Source organism: Aulonocara sp. 'chitande type north' Nkhata Bay, linkage group LG3, assembly GCF_057382095.1.
Source record: "Aulonocara sp. 'chitande type north' Nkhata Bay isolate Kocher_YH1m ecotype deep benthic linkage group LG3, A_spYH_male_GT1.1, whole genome shotgun sequence".
In the NCBI taxonomy this organism is placed as follows: domain Eukaryota; kingdom Metazoa; phylum Chordata; class Actinopteri; order Cichliformes; family Cichlidae; genus Aulonocara; species Aulonocara sp. 'chitande type north' Nkhata Bay.
The window spans coordinates 58,577,690-58,601,917 of record NC_141346.1 but is presented as its reverse complement, the minus strand read 5'-3'; the positions used below and the strand labels follow the sequence as shown (position 1 = coordinate 58,601,917).

The window sequence follows — 24,228 nt, the reverse complement described above, 5'->3', positions numbered from 1 at the left end:
ATCAGCAATTCTATTCCTTTAGATGTTTTTGTGTACAGCACTCAAGCAGTTACTTCAAAAATTGTTGCTGTTGTTGTATAAACTCAGATTTTTCAAAACAGGTCATTGATGCATATCTGCACCGTGTTATTGACAGACGAAAGGTAAGTAAGAAATGTCATTTACCTACTAATTTTGAAATTTAAAAAAAACCCTATTTACTGTTCTATAACATTTTTGTATACTTGTGCAGAATGCTGCACACCTGCTCTGTTCAGTAGTTGCAAGCTCGTTGTTTTCTGGGCAGTTCAGATGCCTCAACTGGTATGTTGAAAGCTCAGAAGTGGTCCAAACAGTTGACTCCTTTCTGTTGCTGAGGAAAGAGTTCGGTTCCTTTAAAGAAGACTATATTTGAAAACACCCTGAGACGCATGGTACCTAAGTAAATCCAAATTACTCTGCACTTCCAATCCCACAGATGAAGTTCCCAGTTGAAGACGTGGCTGTGCCCTGTGAACTTTGGTACACACTGGATTCTTGTGGTATGTGTTCATTTTGTTATTAATTTGCATAATTTGTTGTGAAGCAGTTTCTTGCACAAAGTGTTATTTTTAAATAAGTTTTCAGTGGCACAAACAATTGTAATTTTTAATTTAACTTTTTCTTTAGATTGTCAACATTTCTGCACAGAAAATACTGCTCATAGACCCCATGGGAATGAAGGTGTTTATGACAGGAAAATTCTGCGCAGCTGGAGGTATGTATGATACTGAGGTGTTATTCTTAGATTAAAAAAAAAAAATCTTGTTTCATTACAAACACTTTTGTTCAACTAGGAATTTTCTGAGGATGAGAGGGCATGAAGACACCATGGAGTGGCAGTTACAGACTATGCAACACAACAAGCGACAGGATTCCTGCAGTTGTGGAGTTTTACTGTTAAAGGTAACCCTTATTCAAATGATTCAGTTTCTTGTTAGCTAGAATTAAGACTTTAAGTGAATTTAAGTGAAGTGAAAGTTATTTCGGTCAACAACAACAAAGATGATCATTTTACATAGAAGTACTTAATCATACAGTAACTGAAAAAGGAATAGGCTGAAGCCTTGTGGCTTATAATTATCCTATCCTTTACCTAATTAAGACTTTACATTCTAATTATGATCAATCTCACAGTTTGCAGAACACTACCTTGATTTTGGAGAGGTCAGTGAGGTGTCAACCACTACAGAGCCAGTTGTGCTGGAGCGAATGCAGATAGCTTGCACCCTACTTGAAAATCGAGGTAAGTCCAGTAAAGTCCTTATCACGTTAGTGCGTACTTCCAATTTAAATAGTGCTTTTCAAACAGCACAGTACAAATAGTGCTCTTCAAACACTTTCAGATAAGACCCTTCTCAAAGTCTAATTTAGACTAATTTTCCAGGAAGTATATTTGGAAAAAATGTACTATTATTTTTTAATTATTCAATAAATAATGTTTGATTAAAACCTAACTATGATTGTGTTTCAGGGAACGCTGAGGACTACTGCATTGTTTGCTCCATGTTAGATGCTAACGCTGACCGCAGCATGATTGAAATGGTAAAACAAAACAAAAGAAACACATAAGTCTTAGTATCATTACTTGCCAATCATAATTAAAATGTTGAGTAATAGTATTCACCAAACAGAATATGAGCCATTTATTTTTCCTTTCCAGGTGCAGTGTGAATCTTGCCAAAGATGGGCACATTTTGCATGTGAAAAATATAAAGAGAGCAACCAAGAATATAAATGCCAAAAATGTAGCCAGAGTCAGACAGAGACTGTGCAGAGACTGTAGAAGGACAGAGCAGCAGCAGAGCAGTCCAGATACACTGATGATCCTCTGTCAGATCCAGAGGGACACACAGGGATGATGCTGGACTCTACATTGTGTCTGACAGTGGAGCTGTTCTCAGAGCAGTTCACTCTGCAGCACTGACAGTCATCTGCACTTCTTCTCATTCCTCTGTCAGTCACTGCTGGATGAAGCTCTCCTCTCCACCTCCCAGTAACATGGCCCAGTCAGAGCGTCTCTACACACAAGCTGCTGCTGCTTCAACCTCTCTGGATCATCAGGACACAGCTCCTCCTCTCTCAGCACACACACCGTCCTGTTTAATGCCACAACCTCCACCTGCAGAGAGAAGAAGGAAGAGCAGAGGAGATAAACGAGTGTTTCCAGAGACTCTTCATCAGCTGTCAGTCAGTGATGCAGCACATCCAGTATAAAGAGCAGCAGGGACTTCAGTGCTGGGACTGTACTAGGACTCATTGTTGCTTCACTTTTTCTAATCTTTGGATTTTTATTGAAGTTGATGAAAATGTTTTTCCCTCCTAGTTTGAGTTTGGACTTTCATTCATTAGAAGAACCTTGGTGTGTCCACTCTGAGCTCTGTAGGAACCCCAACAACAAGCCCAACAATCCAGATGGACGGTTCCAGCTGTTAACTGGAGGAATTCCATCCAAACATCTGCTCTCACTAAATTCTTCCTCACCTACAGACTGTGTTCTTCACTGCTTTAAACTTGGAAACGAATGCAGTCATTGGTCTGCGTGCTGCTTTGTTCAGAGAGCTGATTGGCTGTTGACAGCGTTTGATCAGAGCGTGTCAGCCGTTACTATGGTGACCATAAAGGTCAGAAACAGGAAGTGTTTGTGTCCAATCCTGAAGCCTGTCACCATTCTCCTCTCACAGCTTCACTGAGAAGCTGCAGCTTTACAGGAAACACTGGATCTTTGTTTCATACTGACTGTGTTTAGTACAATACTGCTGACAGCACCACCCACTCACTCCATCACTCTACTTACACCAGAGTCTCCAGTCTGTAGTCTGGACTCTGCTGAAGATCAGACAGCTGCTTCACATCTGGATCCTTCAGGTTGTTTTCCCACAGGATCAGCTCTCTCAGATGGGAGGGGTTGGACTTCAGTGCTGCTGCCAGATAATCACAGCTGATCTTTGACAAACCACAGCCCCACAATCTGTATAAAGAATGAAAGATGTAAGTTTATTAGACAAAGTGTGAGCTTGAAATCATTCAGTGTTTCATCATCTGTTCAGAGCTGAAGAAGGTTCAGAATGTAGAAGTTTAGAAAATGGAAACTCCAAACAGCTGAAGCCAACAGGAAGCAGCTTCAAACAGGAAACTGTGCAGAGTTTCAGACTATATGTCCTGATGCAGCCAGTTGGATTTTGGAGATTTGAATCTCTGTTCTGTGACTAAGTCCTTGAATCATTTCTTCCAGTTGGTCCAACAAGACAGACTAAGTGTTGGACATGTGTTGTGGCTCCATTATGGGAGCTTCTAAATGTGATGTGATGGCCCCTCTGGGTCTGTCAGGTCACAGGACTGAAGAGAGCTCCAACTGGGCACACACTTGTTCCAGTCTGGACCAAAGACTCTATACTGGGACTGAGGGACTGCTTTGACTGCACCCACTGGGACTTTTTAAAGGCTCATGTTCTCACGTAGATCATCGATTTCTACTTACATTTCTTTCTGGGAAAAATGGGGATTACTTTGAAAACAGGAAGTATTTTCCCCAATAAGCAGCCCTGGATTAGTAAATCACTCCAACATGTTCTCAGGCAGAAGAAGCTGTCTTGTTATGAGGGAGAGAAGAAAAAGATTGAGGCACAGAAACTTGTTGAAAGAGAGATAAAGCAGCTAAAATCAGGTGTAAAAGTAAAGCAGAGGATGAGCTGAATAAAGGACACTCAAGGCTGGCTTGGAAAGGAATGAAGTCCATGGTGGGGATGCAGAACAAGGAGCAAAGATGAATGTGATGCTGAATCAGCAGAAGACTTGGACTCATTTGATTCCAGCTTTGATATCATTGATTTCAATGAAGAGCTTTGTGATTGTAGCAAAGGGCTGGTAGCTCTGAGAGTCCCACTGATGAGGTGTTTGTGGGGAAATCTCTTAGTGGGACCAAAGAGAGAAAAAGCCCTGGTCCTGATGCTGTGGGAGGGAAATGATTGAAGTGTGCTGTGAGGAACTGACTGGGAGATTTTCACACATTTTCCAGTCCTCCTTGGAACAACAGGAAGTTCCCAGCATATGGAAACAAAGGTTAAGTGTCCTATGGCACTCAGTGATGATGGTGCTGTGGCCCCACCACCTCCACCTCTTTGTAAAGGAACTAACTGTCATCTGAAGCTTCAAATGGAACTAAGACTTCCTCCACTAGGTGGCAGTGTCTGATGAGAAAGTGTTAGTGGAGCTGGCCTGGAGTCAGAAACAGGAAGATGCAGGATTTGGGCTGAAATGGGGAAAAGTGGTTCGCACTAGTGCCTTAAAGCAAGAAGGTTGTAGGTTGAAGCTTGTTGGCCTTTCTGTGGAGGTTGGATGTTCTCCCACAGTCCAATGAAATGCTGCTTAGGTTCATTGGTGCTTCTAAATTGGCTGTAGGTGTGGATGTGAGAGAGTGCTTCTCTGTCTCTCTCTGTTGGCCCTGTGATGGACTGCTCACCTGTGCAGGTGGACCACGCCTCTTGCCCTATGACAGCTAGGGCACTGGCTGCAGCCCTGTGAGCCTAAGCTGAATAAACAGTTAGCAAAAATGATCCATAGATGGCCTGAAATCCCCCAGTTAGCAGTTTGGTAGATAGCTATGACATGCTAATCCCATCCAGCAGCTGTATTCTACCTGTAAGCTGATCCCTGCTGAGCCAAAGCACTTTTTCATATACAAATTACAACCTTTAATAGAAACCTATTGGTCAGCATCTTATTAGCCTGCTGTTAGCTTCATTCCACAGAAAACTGAGAGAAACTAACAGAGTTGATAAAGAATAAAGAGAAATGTGCTGATTTAAAGCCTTTGAAGTGCTTCAGATGATCTCTGTCCACTTCTGTCCACTCATTCATTCATGTAAGCTTTCTAATGCAGCTTTGATCTTCACAGTCTGCTTCATGAAACTCATTCTAACCCTGAATGTCAGAGTGTTCCTCCTTCTCTTTCCCATCATTCATGCTGGCAGTGGAGGAGATTTGGATGTTGGACTGTGTTTTGGATGATGTGTGTATGTTTGTGTTGGACTGCTGTCTGTAAAGCAAACGCACATTTTGCTTTGGATTTCAGTGTCAGACAGACTTTAAGGTGGAATGAAGAGTTGGAGAGTTTCACAGTGAATTATCCAGTGGAGGATTTTTCTTCTTCTTTGAAGGTTTGAAATGTGAACATTGTTCTGCTGCAGTCAATGGACTAAACCAGAGAAGAAGAAAAGAGACTTTACCATGAAGATCCTCAGTGTGGATCAGTATAATATCAGCCTGATGTCTGCAGTTTAGTGTCAGCACAACTTTCACATCATATTCATCTCAGCACAACTAAAACATGCTGACTGACCCCAGAGTTTCAAGTCCACATCCTGGACTCTCCAGGAAACCACACAGATGCTTCACTCCTGAATCCTGCAGCTTGTAGTTGTCACTCAGCTCCAGCTGTCTCAGATGGGAGGGGTTGGACTTCAGTGCTGCTGCCAGATAATCACAGCTGATCTCTGACAAACCACAGTCCCACAATCTGTATAAAGAATGAAAGATGTAAGTTTATTAGACAAAGTGTGAGCTTGAAATCATTCAGTGTTTCATCATCTGTTCAGAGCTGAAGAAGGTTCAGAATGTAGAAGTTTAGAAAATGGAAACTCCAAACAGCTGACAGAGTTCATACGCCTTTGTCAGGGTCAAATTCAAGCAAGACCATGTGAAAATTAAAACACATCATCCTAGGTGAACTTAAACACCTTTGTTCCCCTTTTGTTAAGACATAGAAAAGTACACCACACAAAAATACTGCAAAAGGAAACGGTCGCCTTATATACATAGTGTATAAACTCAAAATGCACATTTCACTTCAAATTAAGATTAAGGCTTTGAACAGATCACATAGTTCAGTTCAACATATAAGACTTTAAGAATGCACAAGCATCTACTTAAAATCTATTTAATTTATCATCCATGATATTATTTTGTACAATTCCAATGTATTTTGTTCATCTCCCTTAAATAAACAGGCAGTCTTAAAGTATGAAATATTCATATACAAACACATATAAATGTGTGTACTGTCTCAGTGGCTGATAGTACCCCACAGGCCTCAGTGTGAGCTTGAAGACATTTATAATGTTTAAGTAGTTTAATGTGCAGGTGCTGACGATAAACACATTTTGAATGAAAGCCGGGGAACTTTGGTAGCACAGAAACAAGTGGCTATTCTTTGTGACTATATGGATCACTCACAATACCATTATTTCACACAAAGGCACCAAATTAATACTCAAAAAAGCTGCAGCAATACACACAAATATAAACAGTACTTGGTGACAACTTTGCTTTTAGCCTTTAACCCTTCTTGACTACTTTTGATGTGGCCTCTATATTTTACCTTTAAAAACAGTTTATCTTGCCAATCTGTTATTTTCTCATTTTGACCAACTGTATCAGCACAATTTATCTAAATTCAGACAAAATTTAAAATACAAGTAGAAAGTGATATTTTGACTGTAAAAACCACACACATGTTTAACGAATCATCTTCATAACTTGAAATGCAAATAGAGATTGTACATTTTTAAAAATACGCACACGTTTTGCAAACAACAAAGTTATATGGTACTATTTACCAAAAAATGCAGCCAAGGCTCAGACGTTTTTCATATAATCATTTCAAACTATTTACAGAACAATCAGGTGTCAAACAATAGTTTGTGTCACTCTAACACATATGAGAACAGCACAGGGATAAACCTGCAGGTCTGACAGCAGGTGTGTCACTCAGCGTTTACACTGCAATCTGCCTTTGTTGGCTTTAAGGCAGCAACTGTGACGATCACTAGTAGAACTGACACACAAAACAAAACAACAGCTACACACTAAATACACAAGACAACAAACTAACTTGAGACCAAACACGGTAAACGTCACAAATCTCTCACGTATCAAAACTCTCTCTCTCTTTCGCTCACTCGCTCTCTCTTGCCGGTCACTCCTAAAACTTCCCCCTTTTGCTAAACAACCAAATGTCATGTTTCCATATCATTTTTGATTGGTCGACATGGTACATTTTCCCACCTATAGGGCTTTGGAGCGTGATGTCACGGGAGATGGGCCATGCCCCCTTCCGCCATGACAGTAGGCCAGCCAAAGGATACCATTTCAGCTATGGATCGTACGTGTTGTGTTGTCGGTTGCAACGTTAGATCACACGATCGTGAAGGCAAGAAGCTGGATAACGGGCTCTCTTTTCATCGTTTTCCATCCTGGAGGCAACGTGAGGGATCCCATGTATCCGATATTACTAAACAAAGACGTCAGGCTTGGATTGCAGCGGTGAGACGAGCGGATATCGAGTTCTCTGCAATCCCCAGCTTTTTGTTGGTTTGCTCACGGCATTTTCTTTCCGGTGAGTTCTAAATTAATTCATATCACTCTTGAAAGGCTTTTAGTGTTATTTTCAACGTGCTGAGGTCATAGATAATGAGATAAAACATGCTAATGTGTGATGCTGCAGAACCACATCATGTCGACTGAGTAGCTTATGATTTGGCATTATTGCAGGCAAACCAGCATATGAAATGGATGTAACAAATCCAGACTGGGAACCAACACTGCACATGGGGCATGACGACATACCTGTATCAGACTCGGACCGGCACTCAAGGCGTACGCAACGGAAGCGAAAAAGAGCACCCATCGGAGGTAAACAACCCCCCCCCCCCCCCTCTAAAAACATACTAAATTGCTATCACTGTACACTAATCCGCACATAACTTCCAGATGAATCACACACCTGTCATTGGAATATTGGTGTACATTTACCTTATGTCTAATTTTATCTTACAGGCTTTCGTTATGCAGCTGCAGAGTCTGAAGGTGTGCCCCGTGCAGAAGTGATTGATGAAGATCTGACAGAAGACCAACAGCAAAATCACAATGTCATGGAGGCAGTGGACAGCAGTTGTGTTGGACAAGTGGAGGTTGAGGTACCAGCTGCAAATGTGGATATACTGAAGAAATGTAAACCTTTTAAAATGATGACAGATTACAAACTCTCAGCTGTGTCTGTAATCAAACCTCTGTAACTTTGCTTCACTTCAGCAGCATCAGCTCATGTTCACATGTTGATTCATGGTTTGCTTCAGTTTTTGATGGACTGCAGAATATTTTGAAGGTTATCTGCTATAAAAAGCCAGAACAGGAAAATCTGCTTCATGTGTTTCTGTTTGATCCTCAGTGACTTTGACACAAAGGCCTCTGCTGTGATGATCACACCTCTGATCAAGTCTCACAGTGTCAGCTTTGTTTTTATACATATGGATATGTGCTGATAAATGATCAGAGTTATAATATTTCCCACTGCCTGCTGTGTGCCGTGACCTTTGACCTGCTAAAGACAGTCAGCTGTGGATTATTCATTGTTGTGTCTGATACTTAGAACTGTGAGGAAGAACACTACACAGTTAATCAGGGTCCCCTCTCTCTGAATCAGGAAAGGTGGGCAGGCCGCGTGTGGGCCGCGGGCCATACGTTGAGTCTCACTGTTTGAAATGTGAACATTGTTCTGCTGCAGTCAATGGACTAAACCAGAGAAGAAGAAAACAGACTTTACCATGAAGATCCTCAGTGTGGATCAGTATAATATCAGCCTGATGTCTGCAGTTTAGTGTCAGCACAACTTTCACATCATATTCATCTCAGCACAACTAAAACATGCTGACTGACCCCAGAGTTTCAAGTCCACATCCTGGACTCTCCAGGAAACCACACAGATGCTTCACTCCTGAATCCTGCAGCTTGTTGTTGGAGCTCAGGTCCAGCTCTCTCAGATGGGAGGGGTTGGACTTCAGTGCTGCTGCCAGATAATCACAGCTGATCTCTGACAAACCACAGTTGATCAATCTGTATAAAGAATGAAAGATGTAAGTTTATTAGACAAAGTGTGAGCTTGAAATCATTCAGTGTTTCATCATCTGTTCAGAGCTGAAGAAGGTTCAGAATGTAGAAGTTTAGAAAATGGAAACTCCAAACAGCTGAAGCCAACAGGAAGCAGCTTCAAACAAACACAACAAGAGAAAAAACTCTGAATGTTTCACATTAAAGTCGTACATTTATCATAAAAACAGGACAAAGACTTGAAAAAGTCGTGTTTTTCCTTCCAGGAACCACAAGGCTTCACTTTTAAAGGTGAAGTGTGAAAGAAATGGACATATTTGAAGTCCAACACCTTTTTCCAGTCACATTATTAAAGCAGACAAACTACAAGCTCATTTTCATTCCAACAAGTCATCTTCTGACCTGGACTAACAACACTGGTCTCTATGTGCAGCTGGCTGTGAGACCAGTGCTCAGGGAGCGTCTACAAAGTGCAACACTGAAAGAACATCGCACACTAGCTGTGTCCCAAAACGTCGGCTGCATCCTTCGGAGGACCCGGTATTCGCGGTCTACGTGGGCCGGGTCCTTCAAAGACCGAAAAGGCTGGAAGTGCGAGGCTGTGAAATGGGACGGTCGAGCCTTCAGATTTGCGTCACCGCTGTGTCGGTGGAGTTTAATAAACTCGGCCGTCTGCTCCTTGCTATCTAAAATATAACAGGACACTGGCGTAAATTCTCGACCGTCTCACACTTCTGTTTAATCAGTTTCCTGTTTAACGTTTATTCAGCTGTGTGAAAATCCCGGAGGAACTTTGATCTCAGCCAAACCGATTTACTCCGGAACAAATAAAACACAGAAAAAAGGCAAACAATTACATTTTTAAGTTATCCGAGTGACTTATATATCATGTTTCACCTGAGTAGCGAAAGAGCGGGGTCTGAAAACGATGAAGCCGGGCGTCCGCTGCTCTCGCCGGCTGGAGTGACCATTGAACCCCCCGGCTTGCTAGCGAGCGGGTGGGTAACAGACGTCTCCGAAAACGTCGGCACACTTTTGCAAATATGCGATGTCTTGATAAACCAAGCAGATATTTGAAGTTTACACAGCTACTTTCTCGCCTGAAAATATGTTAAAAGTTTATTTTGTGACCCAGAAAGATTAATAAGAGTAATTTGAAAACTTAGTAGCAGCCGCCATTGTTGGCAGCTGAAATGTGGCTGGGCCGCGCTATGAATTCTGGGATATGGTGGGCCACGAAGGACACACCCGACGAATCCTTCAAATTCGGGGAAATGAAGGACGCATTTGTCGGGCACATTTGAAGGAGTCGACAAATACGGACAGCCTTCATCGCCTGGCTGTGATGTAATCGGCCTTCAAATGCAGCCTCTGGAGGATGCAGCCGACGTTTTGGGACACAGCTACTAATTTGCTTCCATCATCCAACCTGAAGAGGAAACAGAGACGCCTCCCCTTCAAAGTAAAAGCTGCTCCTTTTGGACACAGTATCAAAGAAAGTCTACAGTATAACATAGAAAAGACAGAACAAAGTTTTGGTTGTTTTTAAATTGTGCAGAAATGAAACTACACTAAGCTCAATTATGTGACAGACATTTCATCCCATGTCAGTTTGGCCTCATCCTGGGCCGGATTATCCAGCACACACTCTGACCACAGGTCCATGTTGAGCAGGATGAGCTGCTGGCTAATCTGGAGGCTGTAGCAGCAGCTCACAGTCACAGTGGATTTCCACTCATGAAAAAGCTCTGGCTGCTTCATTTCTCATCTCATATCAGAGACTTTAAAGCTTCACTGAAGCTGTACTGTGATGCTTCCATATTCCAGTGAGGCCTCCATAATGATTTCAGCTGTTCTGTACACACACTGTGTGCCCTGTATGGCTCAAAGTCTCTGCAGCCTGTTTTTATCTGCTATCATCAGATCTTCATCATCCTCATTCACATCCCTCACACACTCTACAGCCTCATCAGCACTGACTTCATCTTCACTGACTGATGGAGCACAACATGAAGCTGTGGAGGCTGAAACACTGTCCTGTCAAACATCTCCCCGTCACCACTCCACTTCTGTCAGCCTTTAAATGAACCCTGCTCAAGTCTGTCACTTCTGTTTGGAGCCAAAAGAGGTTAAAGATTACGCCACTACATTCTTGTCTAGAAAATATTAAAGTGTATTTGGTGACACACAAAAAAGGGTAAAAGTATAGTTTGGGTCCACACATGTCCAAACCCTGGTGTGTAGGCCTACTTAGTATTGAGAAAAGCCCACTAAAAGAACGCCCACCAGACCAAAGCAATGGTGTTGACTTGATCAGCATTAACCCCGCCCCCTGACTTTGATGGGTGAAGCTGACAAATAAAATGTATTTATGAACAGCGATGCAGGGCCAGGAGTAGCAACGTGAATTAAATAAATACATCATTAAATAATTCATTAAATGTGTCAGTAAAATAATTAAAATAGAAAACAAACCAACAAAATATGTAATTAACTAATTTGAATTGTACATAAATACTTAATGAATTATTTTAAATGAAATTAACCGATAATTCATTGTGATTTTGTTTTGTGTTTTGATGAGCTAATAATCAGCTCTCTTTTTCTCATTGTTGTTCTAAGCCGCTTATCCAAAGGTAAGGCACTACCTGTTGAATTATTTCCAAAGTGTGCCAAATTGGACATTACAAATTAAAGTCTACTCACTGAAATTACTGGGGAATGTCTGCTTTGATTTTGATGAGAATCTCATGACAGTACTGAGGATTTAATGCAGTTGGACTGCTAAAAATGATTGAATGCGGTTGGACCGCTAAAGGATTTAATACGGTTGGACCGTGGAAAGCAGTTGGACTGCTGAGTGATTTTAGTATATTAGGGAATTTGGTTATTGTTTGGGGTGGAGCCCGTATTGGTTATAAGGTTGGACCTGCTTCAGTCTTACACTTTTTTGGCTGTTTTACTGTTGTTCCAAAGTATTATAAATTATTCAAGAACGTCAGTTGGACTGATAGGAAGCACAGTGCTCAGAGGTAACGCTTGCCAATGCCAAGGACGCTTAGGCATTGTCCTCGAAGAGGGATAGTCAGTTGGTCACTGTGGAGCTTGGGGCACTCCAGAATAACTAGGAGTTAGAGTCTCCTTACCGTTTGGAATGGTAGTCTGCGCTTTTTTGGCCAGCAGAAGTTGGACTTCGGGCGTGTAACTTTAACTTAAAACTTCGGGGTAAGCCTTGGCTGTGAAATGCCAAAAATAGAGCTTCAGGCAAAGTTTGGGTTGGTTGACGCTTTTAAATTGAGTTAGGGATTTTAGAGATGAGGCCAGAAACTGTTGGACAGATACTGGTTAATTGATCACAAAAAAGTTGGACTTTATCGGTTGGACCGTTAACTTAAATTTGTCGAAATTGTTTAGGCGCTAAAGCTGACAGATGTGACAGTGGTTGTAAATATAAGACGTCTTTGTAATATAAAATAAGAGATCTCTGTGTGAAAGGAGTCTGAGGCAGTGCTGGAGCTATTTTTAGACTGTGTGTGTGTGAGTGTGAAAATGCAAATTAGTCAGCAGTGAACTGTTTAAACCACAGTTGGTTTTACAAATACTGCTGCAAACATTGTTGAGTGTGTGTTTAAGACGCCATTTATGTTCATTAGAGGGCTATAAATAAAGTTTTGAGTTGCCGTAGTGGATGTATAGTAATTGACTGAGTTTTGATATATAAATATAGTGAGTGCACTGTATATATTTAAGACTAACATATTACTTTTAGGAGTAACCTCTCATCAGCAATAAATGCTGGTGTGTTTTATTTTTTCTATTCTATGTGTGTGCTGTGAGAATTAATAGAGGTTTCAATTGTTTTCTTTGACTTGCTCTTTCTGATTATGAAAGGCATGTCTGAAATACTCTTAGGAAAGCGTGTTGTGAGTATATTCCTCAACTCTTGTCACAGTTTAAGTGTGTGAATGCTGTGAGTAGCAGGCTTTGAGTGATTGGGTGTGATTTGTACAAAATAATAAATAATAATAACACTATGAAAGTTGATAGTAGAGTGAGTGCAGAAGTGGAAGTGTGAGAGAAAAGGCGGTGTGTGTGTGAGACGATCTGACAAACGCAAAGAATTTAGTATATTTAGAAGTGTGTGCGTGAAATAAGGGTGAATTGTTTTAGATCAAGACTTAGTAAAACAAGAGTTTTATTAGCCTGTAAAAAAAACAAAACAGGAGAGATAGAAACAGAAAATATGGTTCTGAGCAGCTGCAAGGTTGACAGGAAATGGTGTGTGTGACAGGAACTTTGCATGCCCATAAAAGGAACTGACTGTGACAAGTGAGCACACAGAGAGAGAAACATACGAGTTAAACTCCAGGCAGATGAAGCAAATGGAGGTTTTAAGAAAAGAAATGAAAAGGATATTAATTGTATGCTTTAGTGTGTCAATACAGGTGGACTTCTTTCAACCTAGAATCTTGAGTACAAAACCATTGATTAACAGAATTGGGAGGAAAACAGGCCAGATTTTGGCTTAAAATTTTACAGCTTGACCTCCCACTTGTCCCGATCCTGAGAAGAAGCTCATAGGACAGTTAATCTCCTGATGAAGACCGACAGAACATCGTGGACTTCAAGAATTAACAGCAGGCAAAAGACAGTGCAACTGAAACTACACTGACGATACCAGCAGCAGCATGGAAGAAAAGCACGTGATGGAAAATGCACGGTGAACTGCAGGCTGGTAAGAACAGTGTGACATAACTGTTTAAAGACACTGAATGGGATATTTTGCCAGGCTGGGATTTAATCTAAAAGGAAAATACTGAAAAGAGCAACGGAGAAGAAACAGAGAAGAAACAGACTGTGTTTGCTGGGGATCACAAGACAACAAAGGACACTAAGAGAAGGGCACAGGGGCCAGTGGGAAGGTGAAGCCCAGACGAGTTCGACTGCGAGAATAGAGGGTACAATTGGGTTGAAATTGAAGCCGGAACTCAGGATGGTTTAGGGATGTCCACGTCACAAACAAAGAGGTAAACAAAAAGAAGGTAAAATAAAGAGAGAAAATAACTGACAATTACATTAATGAATAGAAGACACACATACAGATATTACATAGATTTATTTTTAGGATAAAGGGGAGAGCTTATACGTAGAAATGACTTTTTATACATATTGCATTTTGTGCCTTTAAGGGAGTTGTGGCTCAATTCGTCTCTTGTGGGTCACGAGCCTTTGGCTAGCGCTATGATTAGCCAATCTACTGTGAGGATGATATGAGTTATTGAAGGATTGCACACGCTTACAGACACAGAGTCCATAAACACACATGACAGTATTGATTCCAGGCAAAAGGCCTCAAATTAATTTAGCGTTTAACTGAACTTGAGCTGGCCCTGTAACAAGTGACAGAAAAGAGGAACTGAATAGGAGTTTCTTGCTTTAGAGAAGGACCAAAGGAAGGAAAGCATATATTTTGGTTAAGTCTGATAAACTAGAATGAGAAGGTATTGTTACATCAAAGGAGCAAGATGAAATAAAAAGGCTGTACCAAAAACAGGCTATAACATAGGAAATGTGAGTTTTAAAATGAAGTTAGTGTTAACACACAGGAGTTGTTTCAAGGCAGCGTTTAGCTGTGATAAAATGTATGCAGGAGTAATTGCTTATATGTTTAAACTTAATTGATTAAAGTGGTTGTTTTTTTTTGGATCTTTTAGTAGAATAGGCGCTTATAATGATTTTCTTGTGAAAGGAGATTCTAGGTCAGAGTGGAGGCCTTGCAGCAGCGAGAGTTCTGTTTACAGGATGTTGATGATTAGATAAGGCAAGCGACAGGAAACGCATGCAGGGACGTGAAAGCAGCGTTTTAAGAGTTTTAAAATGATGAGTAACGTTGAAGAATATATATAAATACAAGTCAATAAGTCAAGAAGATAATTAGGATCAGGCTTTTGATTAAAGAGTCCCAAAGATGATAAGTTAGGGAGGTGCAGGAAAAGGTGTTTGGTTTGCTTTGCAGAAGATCTCGGCGACCACAGGGGGGTGAGGATCCTGGAGGCCCGAGGCATGATGGACCACAAGAGAGGGACGCAGAAAAAACCTAATCTTACGCATGGAGTGTTCTCGAGGGGGAGCTGGTGTTTATTACTGGACCACTTAGATGACATGAGGTTGTCTGATTTGCTGAGCCAGAGGACGGCTAGAGAGGGTCAGAGCGGGAGTGGTGACCCCGATGTCCATGATGCCATGGATGGACATGGAAGCAGCTGAGTGGGCCGAGGAGTGACCCAACACAATGTATTGTGACCTCTGGTGTTCCAGAGGTCGAGAGAGGGAGTATTGAGATTGGAGAGATATTTTGCTGATATTGTTAAAGGCTCATGTTCTCACTTAGATCATCGATTTCTACTTACATTTCTTTCTGGGAAAAATGGGGATTACTTTGGAAACAGGAAGTATTTTCCCCAATAAGCAGCCCTGGATTTGTAAATCACTTCAACATGTTCTCAGGCAGAAGAAGCTGTCTTGTTATGAGGGAGAGAAGAAAAAGATTGAGGCACAGAAACTTGTTGAAAGAGAGATAAAGCAGCTAAAATCAGGTGTAAAAGTAAAGCAGAGGATGAGCTGAATAAAGGACACTCAAGGCTGGCTTGGAAAGGAATGAAGTCCATGGTGGGGATGCAGAACAAGGAGCAAAGATGAATGTGATGCTGAATCAGCAGAAGACTTGGACTCATTTGATTCCAGCTTTGATATCATTGATTTCAATGAAGAGCTTTGTGATTGTAGCAAAGGGCTGGTAGCTCTGAGAGTCCCACTGATGAGGTGTTTGTGTGGAAATCTCTTAGTGGGACCAAAGAGAGAAAAAGCCCTGGTCCTGATGCTGTGGGAGGGAAATGATTGAAGTGTGCTGTGAGGAACTGACTGGGAGATTTTCACACATTTTCCAGTCCTCCTTGGAACAACAGGAAGTTCCCAGCATATGGAAACAAAGGTTAAGTGTCCTATGGCACTCAGTGATGATGGTGCTGTGGCCCCACCACCTCCACCTCTTTGTAAAGGAACTAACTGTAATCTGGAGCTTCAAATGGAACTAAGACTTCCTCCACTAGGTGGCAGTGTCTGATGAGAAAGTGTTAGTGGAGCTGGCCTGGAGTCAGAAACAGGAAGATGCAGGATTTGGGCTGAAATGGGGAAAAGTGGTTCGCACTAGTGCCTTAAAGCAAGAAGGTTGTAGGTTGAAGCTTGTTGGCCTTTCTGTGGAGGTTGGATGTTCTCCCACAGTCCAATGAAATGCTGCTTAGGTTCATTGGTGCTTCTAAATTGGCTGTAGGTGTGGATGTGAGAGAGTGCTTCTCTGTCTCTCTCTGTTGGCCCTGTGATGGACTGCTCACCTGTGCAGGTGGACCACGCCTCTTGCCCTATGACAGCTAGGGCACAGGCTGCAGCCCTGTGAGCCTAAGCTGAACAAACAGTTAGCAAAAATGATCCATAGATGGCCTGAAATCCCCCAGTTAGCAGTTTGGTAGATAGCTATGACATGCTAATCCCATCCAGCAGCTGTATTCTACCTGTAAGCTGATCCCTGCTGAGCCAAAGCACTTTTTCATATACAAATTACAACCTTTAATAGAAACCTATTGGTCAGCATCTTATTAGCCTGCTGTTAGCTTCATTCCACAGAAAACTGAGAGAAACTAACAGAGTTGATAAAGAATAAAGAGAAATGTGCTGATTTAAAGCCTTTGAAGTGCTTCAGATGATCTCTGTCCACTTCTGTCCACTCATTCATTCATGTAAGCTTTCTAATGCAGCTTTGATCTTCACAGTCTGCTTCATGAAACTCATTCTAACCCTGAATGTCAGAGTGTTCCTCCTTCTCTTTCCCATCATTCATGCTGGCAGTGGAGGAGATTTGGATGTTGGACTGTGTTTTGGATGATGTGTGTATGTTTGTGTTGGACTGCTGTCTGTAAAGCAAACGCACATTTTGCTTTGGATTTCAGTGTCAGACAGACTTTAAGGTGGAATGAAGAGTTGGAGAGTTTCACAGTGAATTATCCAGTGGAGGATTTTTCTTCTTCTTTGAAGGTTTGAAATGTGAACATTGTTCTGCTGCAGTCAATGGACTAAACCAGAGAAGAAGAAAACAGACTTTACCATGAAGATCCTCAGTGTGGATCAGTATAATATCAGCCTGATGTCTGCAGTTTAGTGTCAGCACAACTTTCACATCATATTCATCTCAGCACAACTAAAACATGCTGACTGACCTCAGAGTTTCAAGTCCACATCCTGGACTCTCCAGGAAACCACACAGATGCTTCACTCCTGAATCCTGCAGCTTGTTGTTCCTACTCAGGTCCAGCTCTCTCAGATGGGAGGGGTTGGACTTCAGTGCTGCTGCCAGATAATCACAGCTGATCTCTGACAAACCACAGACACTCAATCTGTATAAAGAATGAAAGATGTAAGTTTATTAGACAAAGTGTGAGCTTGAAATCATTCAGTGTTTCATCATCTGTTCAGAGCTGAAGAAGGTTCAGAATGTAGAAGTTTAGAAAATGGAAACTCCAAACAGCTGACAGAGTTCATACGCCTTTGTCAGGGTCAAATTCAAGCAAGACCATGTGAAAATTAAAACACATCATCCTAGGTGAACTTAAACACCTTTGTTCCCCTTTTGTTAAGACATAGAAAAGTACACCACACAAAAATACTGCAAAAGGAAACGGTCGCCTTATATACATAGTGTATAAACTCAAAATGCACATTTCACTTCAAATTAAGATTAAGGCTTTGAACAGATCACATAGTTCAGTTCAACATATAAGACTTTAAGAATGCACAAGCATCTACTTAAAATCTATTTAATTTATCATCCATGATATTATTTTGTACAATTCCAATGTATTTTGTTCATCTCCCTTAAATAAACAGGCAGTCTTAAAGTATGAAATATTCATATACAAACACATATAAATGTGTGTACTGTCTCAGTGGCTGATAGTACCCCACAGGCCTCAGTGTGAGCTTGAAGACATTTATAATGTTTAAGTAGTTTAATGTGCAGGTGCTGACGATAAACACATTTTGAATGAAAGCCGGGGAACTTTGGTAGCACAGAAACAAGTGGCTATTCTTTGTGACTATATGGATCACTCACAATACCATTATTTCACACAAAGGCACCAAATTAATACTCAAAAAAGCTGCAGCAATACACACAAATATAAACAGTACTTGGTGACTGTTAAGTCTAATTGTTGAATGTTGCCATTGTGTTTCTTAAATTTGTACAGTCTTAGTTCAAGCAGTAGGATCAAAGCCATTCCTTTGATCCTGGCCACCTCTCCAACCACTCTGTGCTGGGGGAGGTTTTATTGTAGATACATCCTCTCTGGAAGATCTGTTTCTTTTGATGTAAACTTCCTGGGTTTACGACACTTTGGTCAGCAGGAGGTCTGACACACACACACACACACACACACACACACACACACACACACACACACACACACACACACACACACACACACACACACACTCTTACAGAAGTTCACACATATACAGTGGGGCAAAAAAGTATTTAGTCAGCCACCGATTGTGCAAGTTCCCCCACTTAAAATGATGACAGAGGTCAGTAATTTGCACCAGAGGTACACTTCAACTGTGAGAGACAGAATGTGAAAAAAAAATCCATGAATCCACATGGTAGGATTTGTAAAGAATTTATTCGTAAATCAGGGTGGAAAATAAGTATTTGGTCACCTCAAACAAGGAAAATCTCTGGCTCTCACAGACCTGTAACGTCTTCTGTAAGAAGCTTTTCTGTCCCCCACTCGTTACCTGTATGAATGGCACCTGTTTGAACTCATCATCTGTATAAAAGACACCTGTCCACAGCCTCAAACAGTCAGACTCCAAACTCCGCCATGGCCAAGACCAAAGAGCTTTCGAAGGACACCAGGAAAAGTATTGTAGACCTGCACCAGACTGGGAAGAGTGAATCTACAATAGGCAAGCAGCTTGGTGTGAAAAAATCAACTGTGGGAGCAATCATCAGAAAATGGAAGACATACAAGACCACTGATAATCTCCCTCGATCTGGGGCTCCACGCAAGATCTCATCCCGTGGGGTCAAAATGATCATGAGAACGGTGAGCAAAGATCCCAGAACCACACGGGGGGACCTGGTGAATGACCTGCAGAGAGCTGGGACCAAAGTAACAAAGGTCACCATCAGTAACACACTACAACGGCAGGGAATCAAATCCCGCAGTGCCAGACGTGTTCCGCTGCTGAAGCCAGTGCATGTCCAGGCCCGTCTGAAGTTTGCCAGAGAGCACATGGATGATACAGCAGAGGATTGGGAGAATGTCATGTGGTCAGATGAAACCAAAGTAGAACTTTTTGGTATAAACTCAACTCGTCGTGTTTGGAGGAAGAAGAATACTGAGTTGCATCCCAAGAACACCATACCTACTGTGAAGCATGGGGGTGGAAACATCATGCTATGGGGCTGTTTTTCTGCCAAGGGGACAGGACGACTGATCCGTGTTAAGGACAGAATGAATGGGGCCATGTATCGTGAGATTTTGAGCCAAAACCTCCTTCCATCAGTGAGAACTTTGAAGATGAAACGAGGCTGGGTCTTCCAACATGACAATGATCCAAAACACACCGCCCGGGCAACAAAGGAGTGGCTCCGTAAGAAGCATTTGAAAGTCCTGGAGTGGCCTAGCCAGTCTCCAGACCTCAACCCCATAGAAAATCTGTGGCGGGAGTTGAAAGTCCGTGTTGCTCGGCGACAGCCCCAAAACATCACTGCTCTCGAGAAGATCTGCATGGAGGAATGGGCCAAAATACCAGCTACTGTGTGTGCAAACCTGGTAAAGACCTATAGTAAACGTTTGACCTCTGTTATTGCCAACAAAGGTTATGTTACAAAGTATTGAGTTGTATTTTTGTTATTGACCAAATACTTATTTTCCACCCTGATTTACGAATAAATTCTTTACAAATCCTACCATGTGGATTCATGGATTTTTTTTTTTCACATTCTGTCTCTCACAGTTGAAGTGTACCTCTGGTGCAAATTACTGACCTCTGTCATCATTTTAGGTGGGGGAACTTGCACAATCGGTGGCTGACTAAATACTTTTTTGCCCAACTGTACATAAAATGCTTTGTCTTAGAACAAAGGGGGCGTGGCTTTGTTCTGACGTGTTTTGTGTGAACTGTCTCCCAATAAAAGGTAGCAGGAGGAGGTCAGATCTGTGGTCATTTTCGTGGTGGACACAGACGAGGCCTCCCTTGCACAAATAATCGATCAATCGACTGTCTTGTTTTCTTCATGATGAATAAGTCTCTAGAATTAGCGGGGCTTGTGGAAACACAGACCCAACAGTGAAAACTTTGCTTTTAGCCTTTAACCCTTCTTGACTACTTTTGATGTGGCCTCTATATTTTACCTTTAAAAACAGTTTATCTTGCCAATCTGTTATTTTCTCATTTTGACCAACTGTATCAGCACAATTTATCTAAATTCAGACAAAATTTAAAATACAAGTAGAAAGTGATATTTTGACTGTAAAAACCACACACATGTTTAACGAATCATCTTCATAACTTGAAATGCAAATAGAGATTGTACACTTTTAAAAATACGCACACGTTTTGCAAACAACAAAGTTATATGGTACTATTTACCAAAAAATGCAGCCAAGGCTCAGACGTTTTTCATATAATCATTTCAAACTATTTACAGAACAATCAGGTGTCAAACAATAGTTTGTGTCACTCTAACACATATGAGAACAGCACAGGGATAAACCTGCAGGTCTGACAGCAGGTGTGTCACTCAGCGTTTACACTGCAATCTGCCTTTGTTGGCTTTAAGGCAGCAACTGTGACGATCACTAATAGAACTGACACACAAAACAAAACAACAGCTACACACTAAATACACAAGACAACAAACTAACTTGAGACCAAACACGGTAAACGTCACAAATCTCTCACGTATCAAAACTCTCTCTCTCTTTCGCTCACTCGCTCTCTCTTGCCGGTCACTCCTAAAACTTCCCCCTTTTGCTAAACAACCAAATGTCATGTTTCCATATCATTTTTGATTGGTCGACATGGTACATTTTCCCACCTATAGGGCTTTGGAGCGTGATGTCACGGGAGATGGGCCATGCCCCCTTCCGCCATGACAGTAGGCCAGCCAAAGGATACCATTTCAGCTATGGATCGTACGTGTTGTGTTGTCGGTTGCAACGTTAGATCACACGATCGTGAAGGCAAGAAGCTGGATAACGGGCTCTCTTTTCATCGTTTTCCATCCTGGAGGCAACGTGAGGGATCCCATGTATCCGATATTACTAAACAAAGACGTCAGGCTTGGATTGCAGCGGTGAGACGAGCGGATATCGAGTTCTCTGCAATCCCCAGCTTTTTGTTGGTTTGCTCACGGCATTTTCTTTCCGGTGAGTTCTAAATTAATTCATATCACTCTTGAAAGGCTTTTAGTGTTATTTTCAACGTGCTGAGGTCATAGATAATGAGATAAAACATGCTAATGTGTGATGCTGCAGAACCACATCATGTCGACTGAGTAGCTTATGATTTGGCATTATTGCAGGCAAACCAGCATATGAAATGGATGTAACAAATCCAGACTGGGAACCAACACTGCACATGGGGCATGACGACATACCTGTATCAGACTCGGACCGGCACTCAAGGCGTACGCAACGGAAGCGCAAAAAGAGCACCCATCGGAGGTAAACAACCCCCCCCCCTCTAAAAACATACTAAATTGCTATCACTGTACACTAATCCGCACATAACTTCCAGATGAATCACACACCTGTCATTGGAATATTGGTGTACATTTACCTTATGTCTAATTTTATCTTACAGGCTTTCGTTATGCAGCTGCAGAGTCTGAAGGTGTGCCCCGTGCAGAAGTGATTGATGAAGATCTGACAGAAGACCAACAGCAAAATCACAATGTCATGGAGGCAGTGGTCAGCAGTTGTGTTGGACAAGTGGAGGTTGAGGTAGCAGCTGCAAATGTGGATATACTGAAGAAATGTAAACCTTTTAAAATGATGACAGATTACAAACTCTCAGCTGTGTCTGTAATCAAACCTCTGTAACTTTGCTTCACTTCAGCAGCATCAGCTCATGTTCACATGTTGATTCATGGTTTGCTTCAGTTTTTGATGGACTGCAGAATATTTTGAAGGTTATCTGCTATAAAAAGCCAGAACAGGAAAATCTGCTTCATGTGTTTCTGTTTGATCCTCAGTGACTTTGACACAAAGGCCTCTGCTGTGATGATCACACCTCTGATCAAGTCTCACAGTGTCAGCTTTGTTTTTATACATATGGATATGTGCTGATAAATGATCAGAGTTATAATATTTCCCACTGTCTGCTGTGTGCCGTGACCTTTGACCTGCTAAAGACAGTCAGCTGTGGATTATTCATTGTTGTGTCTGATACTTAGAACTGTGAGGAAGAACACTACACAGTTAATCAGGGTCCCCTCTCTCTGAATCAGGAAAGGTGGGCAGGCCGCGTATGGGCCGCGGGCCATACGTTGAGTCTCACTGTTTGAAATGTGAACATTGTTCTGCTGCAGTCAATGGACTAAACCAGAGAAGAAGAAAACAGACTTTACCATGAAGATCCTCAGTGTGGATCAGTATAATATCAGCCTGATGTCTGCAGTTTAGTGTCAGCACAACTTTCACATCATATTCATCTCAGCACAACTAAAACATGCTGACTGACCCCAGAGTTTCAAGTCCACATCCTGGACTCTCCAGGAAACCACACAGATGCTTCACTCCTGAATCCTGCAGCTTGTTGTTGGAGCTCAGGTCCAGCTGTCTCAGATGGGAGGGGTTGGACTTCAGTGCTGCTGCCAGATAATCACAGCTGATCTCTGACAAACCACAGTCCCACAATCTGTATAAAGAATGAAAGATGTAAGTTTATTAGACAAAGTGTGAGCTTGAAATCATTCAGTGTTTCATCATCTGTTCAGAGCTGAAGAAGGTTCAGAATGTAGAAGTTTAGAAAATGGAAACTCCAAACAGCTGACAGAGTTCATACGCCTTTGTCAGGGTCAAATTCAAGCAAGACCATGTGAAAATTAAAACACATCATCCTAGGTGAACTTAAACACCTTTGTTCCCCTTTTGTTAAGACATAGAAAAGTACACCACACAAAAATACTGCAAAAGGAAACGGTCGCCTTATATACATAGTGTATAAACTCAAAATGCACATTTCACTTCAAATTAAGATTAAGGCTTTGAACAGATCACATAGTTCAGTTCAACATATAAGACTTTAAGAATGCACAAGCATCTACTTAAAATCTATTTAATTTATCATCCATGATATTATTTTGTACAATTCCAATGTATTTTGTTCATCTCCCTTAAATAAACAGGCAGTCTTAAAGTATGAAATATTCATATACAAACACATATAAATGTGTGTACTGTCCCAGTGGCTGATAGTACCCCACAGGCCTCAGTGTGAGCTTGAAGACATTTATAATGTTTAAGTAGTTTAATGTGCAGGTGCTGACGATAAACACATTTTGAATGAAAGCCGGGGAACTTTGGTAGCACAGAAACAAGTGGCTATTCTTTGTGACTATATGGATCACTCACAATACCATTATTTCACACAAAGGCACCAAATTAATACTCAAAAAAGCTGCAGCAATACACACAAATATAAACAGTACTTGGTGACAACTTTGCTTTTAGCCTTTAACCCTTCTTGACTACTTTTGATGTGGCCTCTATATTTTACCTTTAAAAACAGTTTATCTGTTATTTTCTCATTTTGACCAACTGTATCAGCACAATTTATCTAAATTCAGACAAAATTTAAAATACAAGTAGAAAGTGATATTTTGACTGTAAAAACCACACACACGTTTAACGAATCATCTTCATAACTTGAAATGCAAATAGAGATTGTACACTTTTAAAAATACGCACACGTTTTGCAAACAACAAAGTTATATGGTACTATTTACCAAAAAATGCAGCCAAGGCTCAGACGTTTTTCATATAATCATTTCAAACTATTTACAGAACAATCAGGTGTCAAACAATAGTTTGTGTCACTCTAACACATATGAGAACAGCACAGGGATAAACCTGCAGGTCTGACAGCAGGTGTGTCACTCAGCGTTTACACTGCAATCTGCCTTTGTTGGCTTTAAGGCAGCAACTGTGACGATCACTAGTAGAACTGACACACAAAACAAAACAACAGCTACACACTAAA

General features: G+C 41.4%; 1 protein-coding gene across 1 annotated transcript in view; it reads right to left on the bottom strand.

The window, feature by feature from the left end:
- Positions 1-1,649: 1,649 nt before the first annotated feature.
- The window catches only part of LOC147336312 (NACHT, LRR and PYD domains-containing protein 12-like), a 36,583-nt gene continuing 14,004 nt past the window's right edge, over positions 1,650-24,228 (bottom strand). The window contains exons 4-8 of the mRNA XM_086285359.1: positions 17,175-17,351; positions 8,734-8,910; positions 5,360-5,536; positions 2,816-2,989; positions 1,650-2,140 (exon numbers count right to left, since the gene is read on the bottom strand). Of these exons, the coding sequence (XP_086141485.1) occupies positions 2,122-2,140; positions 2,816-2,989; positions 5,360-5,536; positions 8,734-8,910; positions 17,175-17,351 (724 nt within the window). The 3' untranslated portion in view covers positions 1,650-2,121. The remainder of the gene's footprint in view (positions 2,141-2,815; positions 2,990-5,359; positions 5,537-8,733; positions 8,911-17,174; positions 17,352-24,228) is intronic.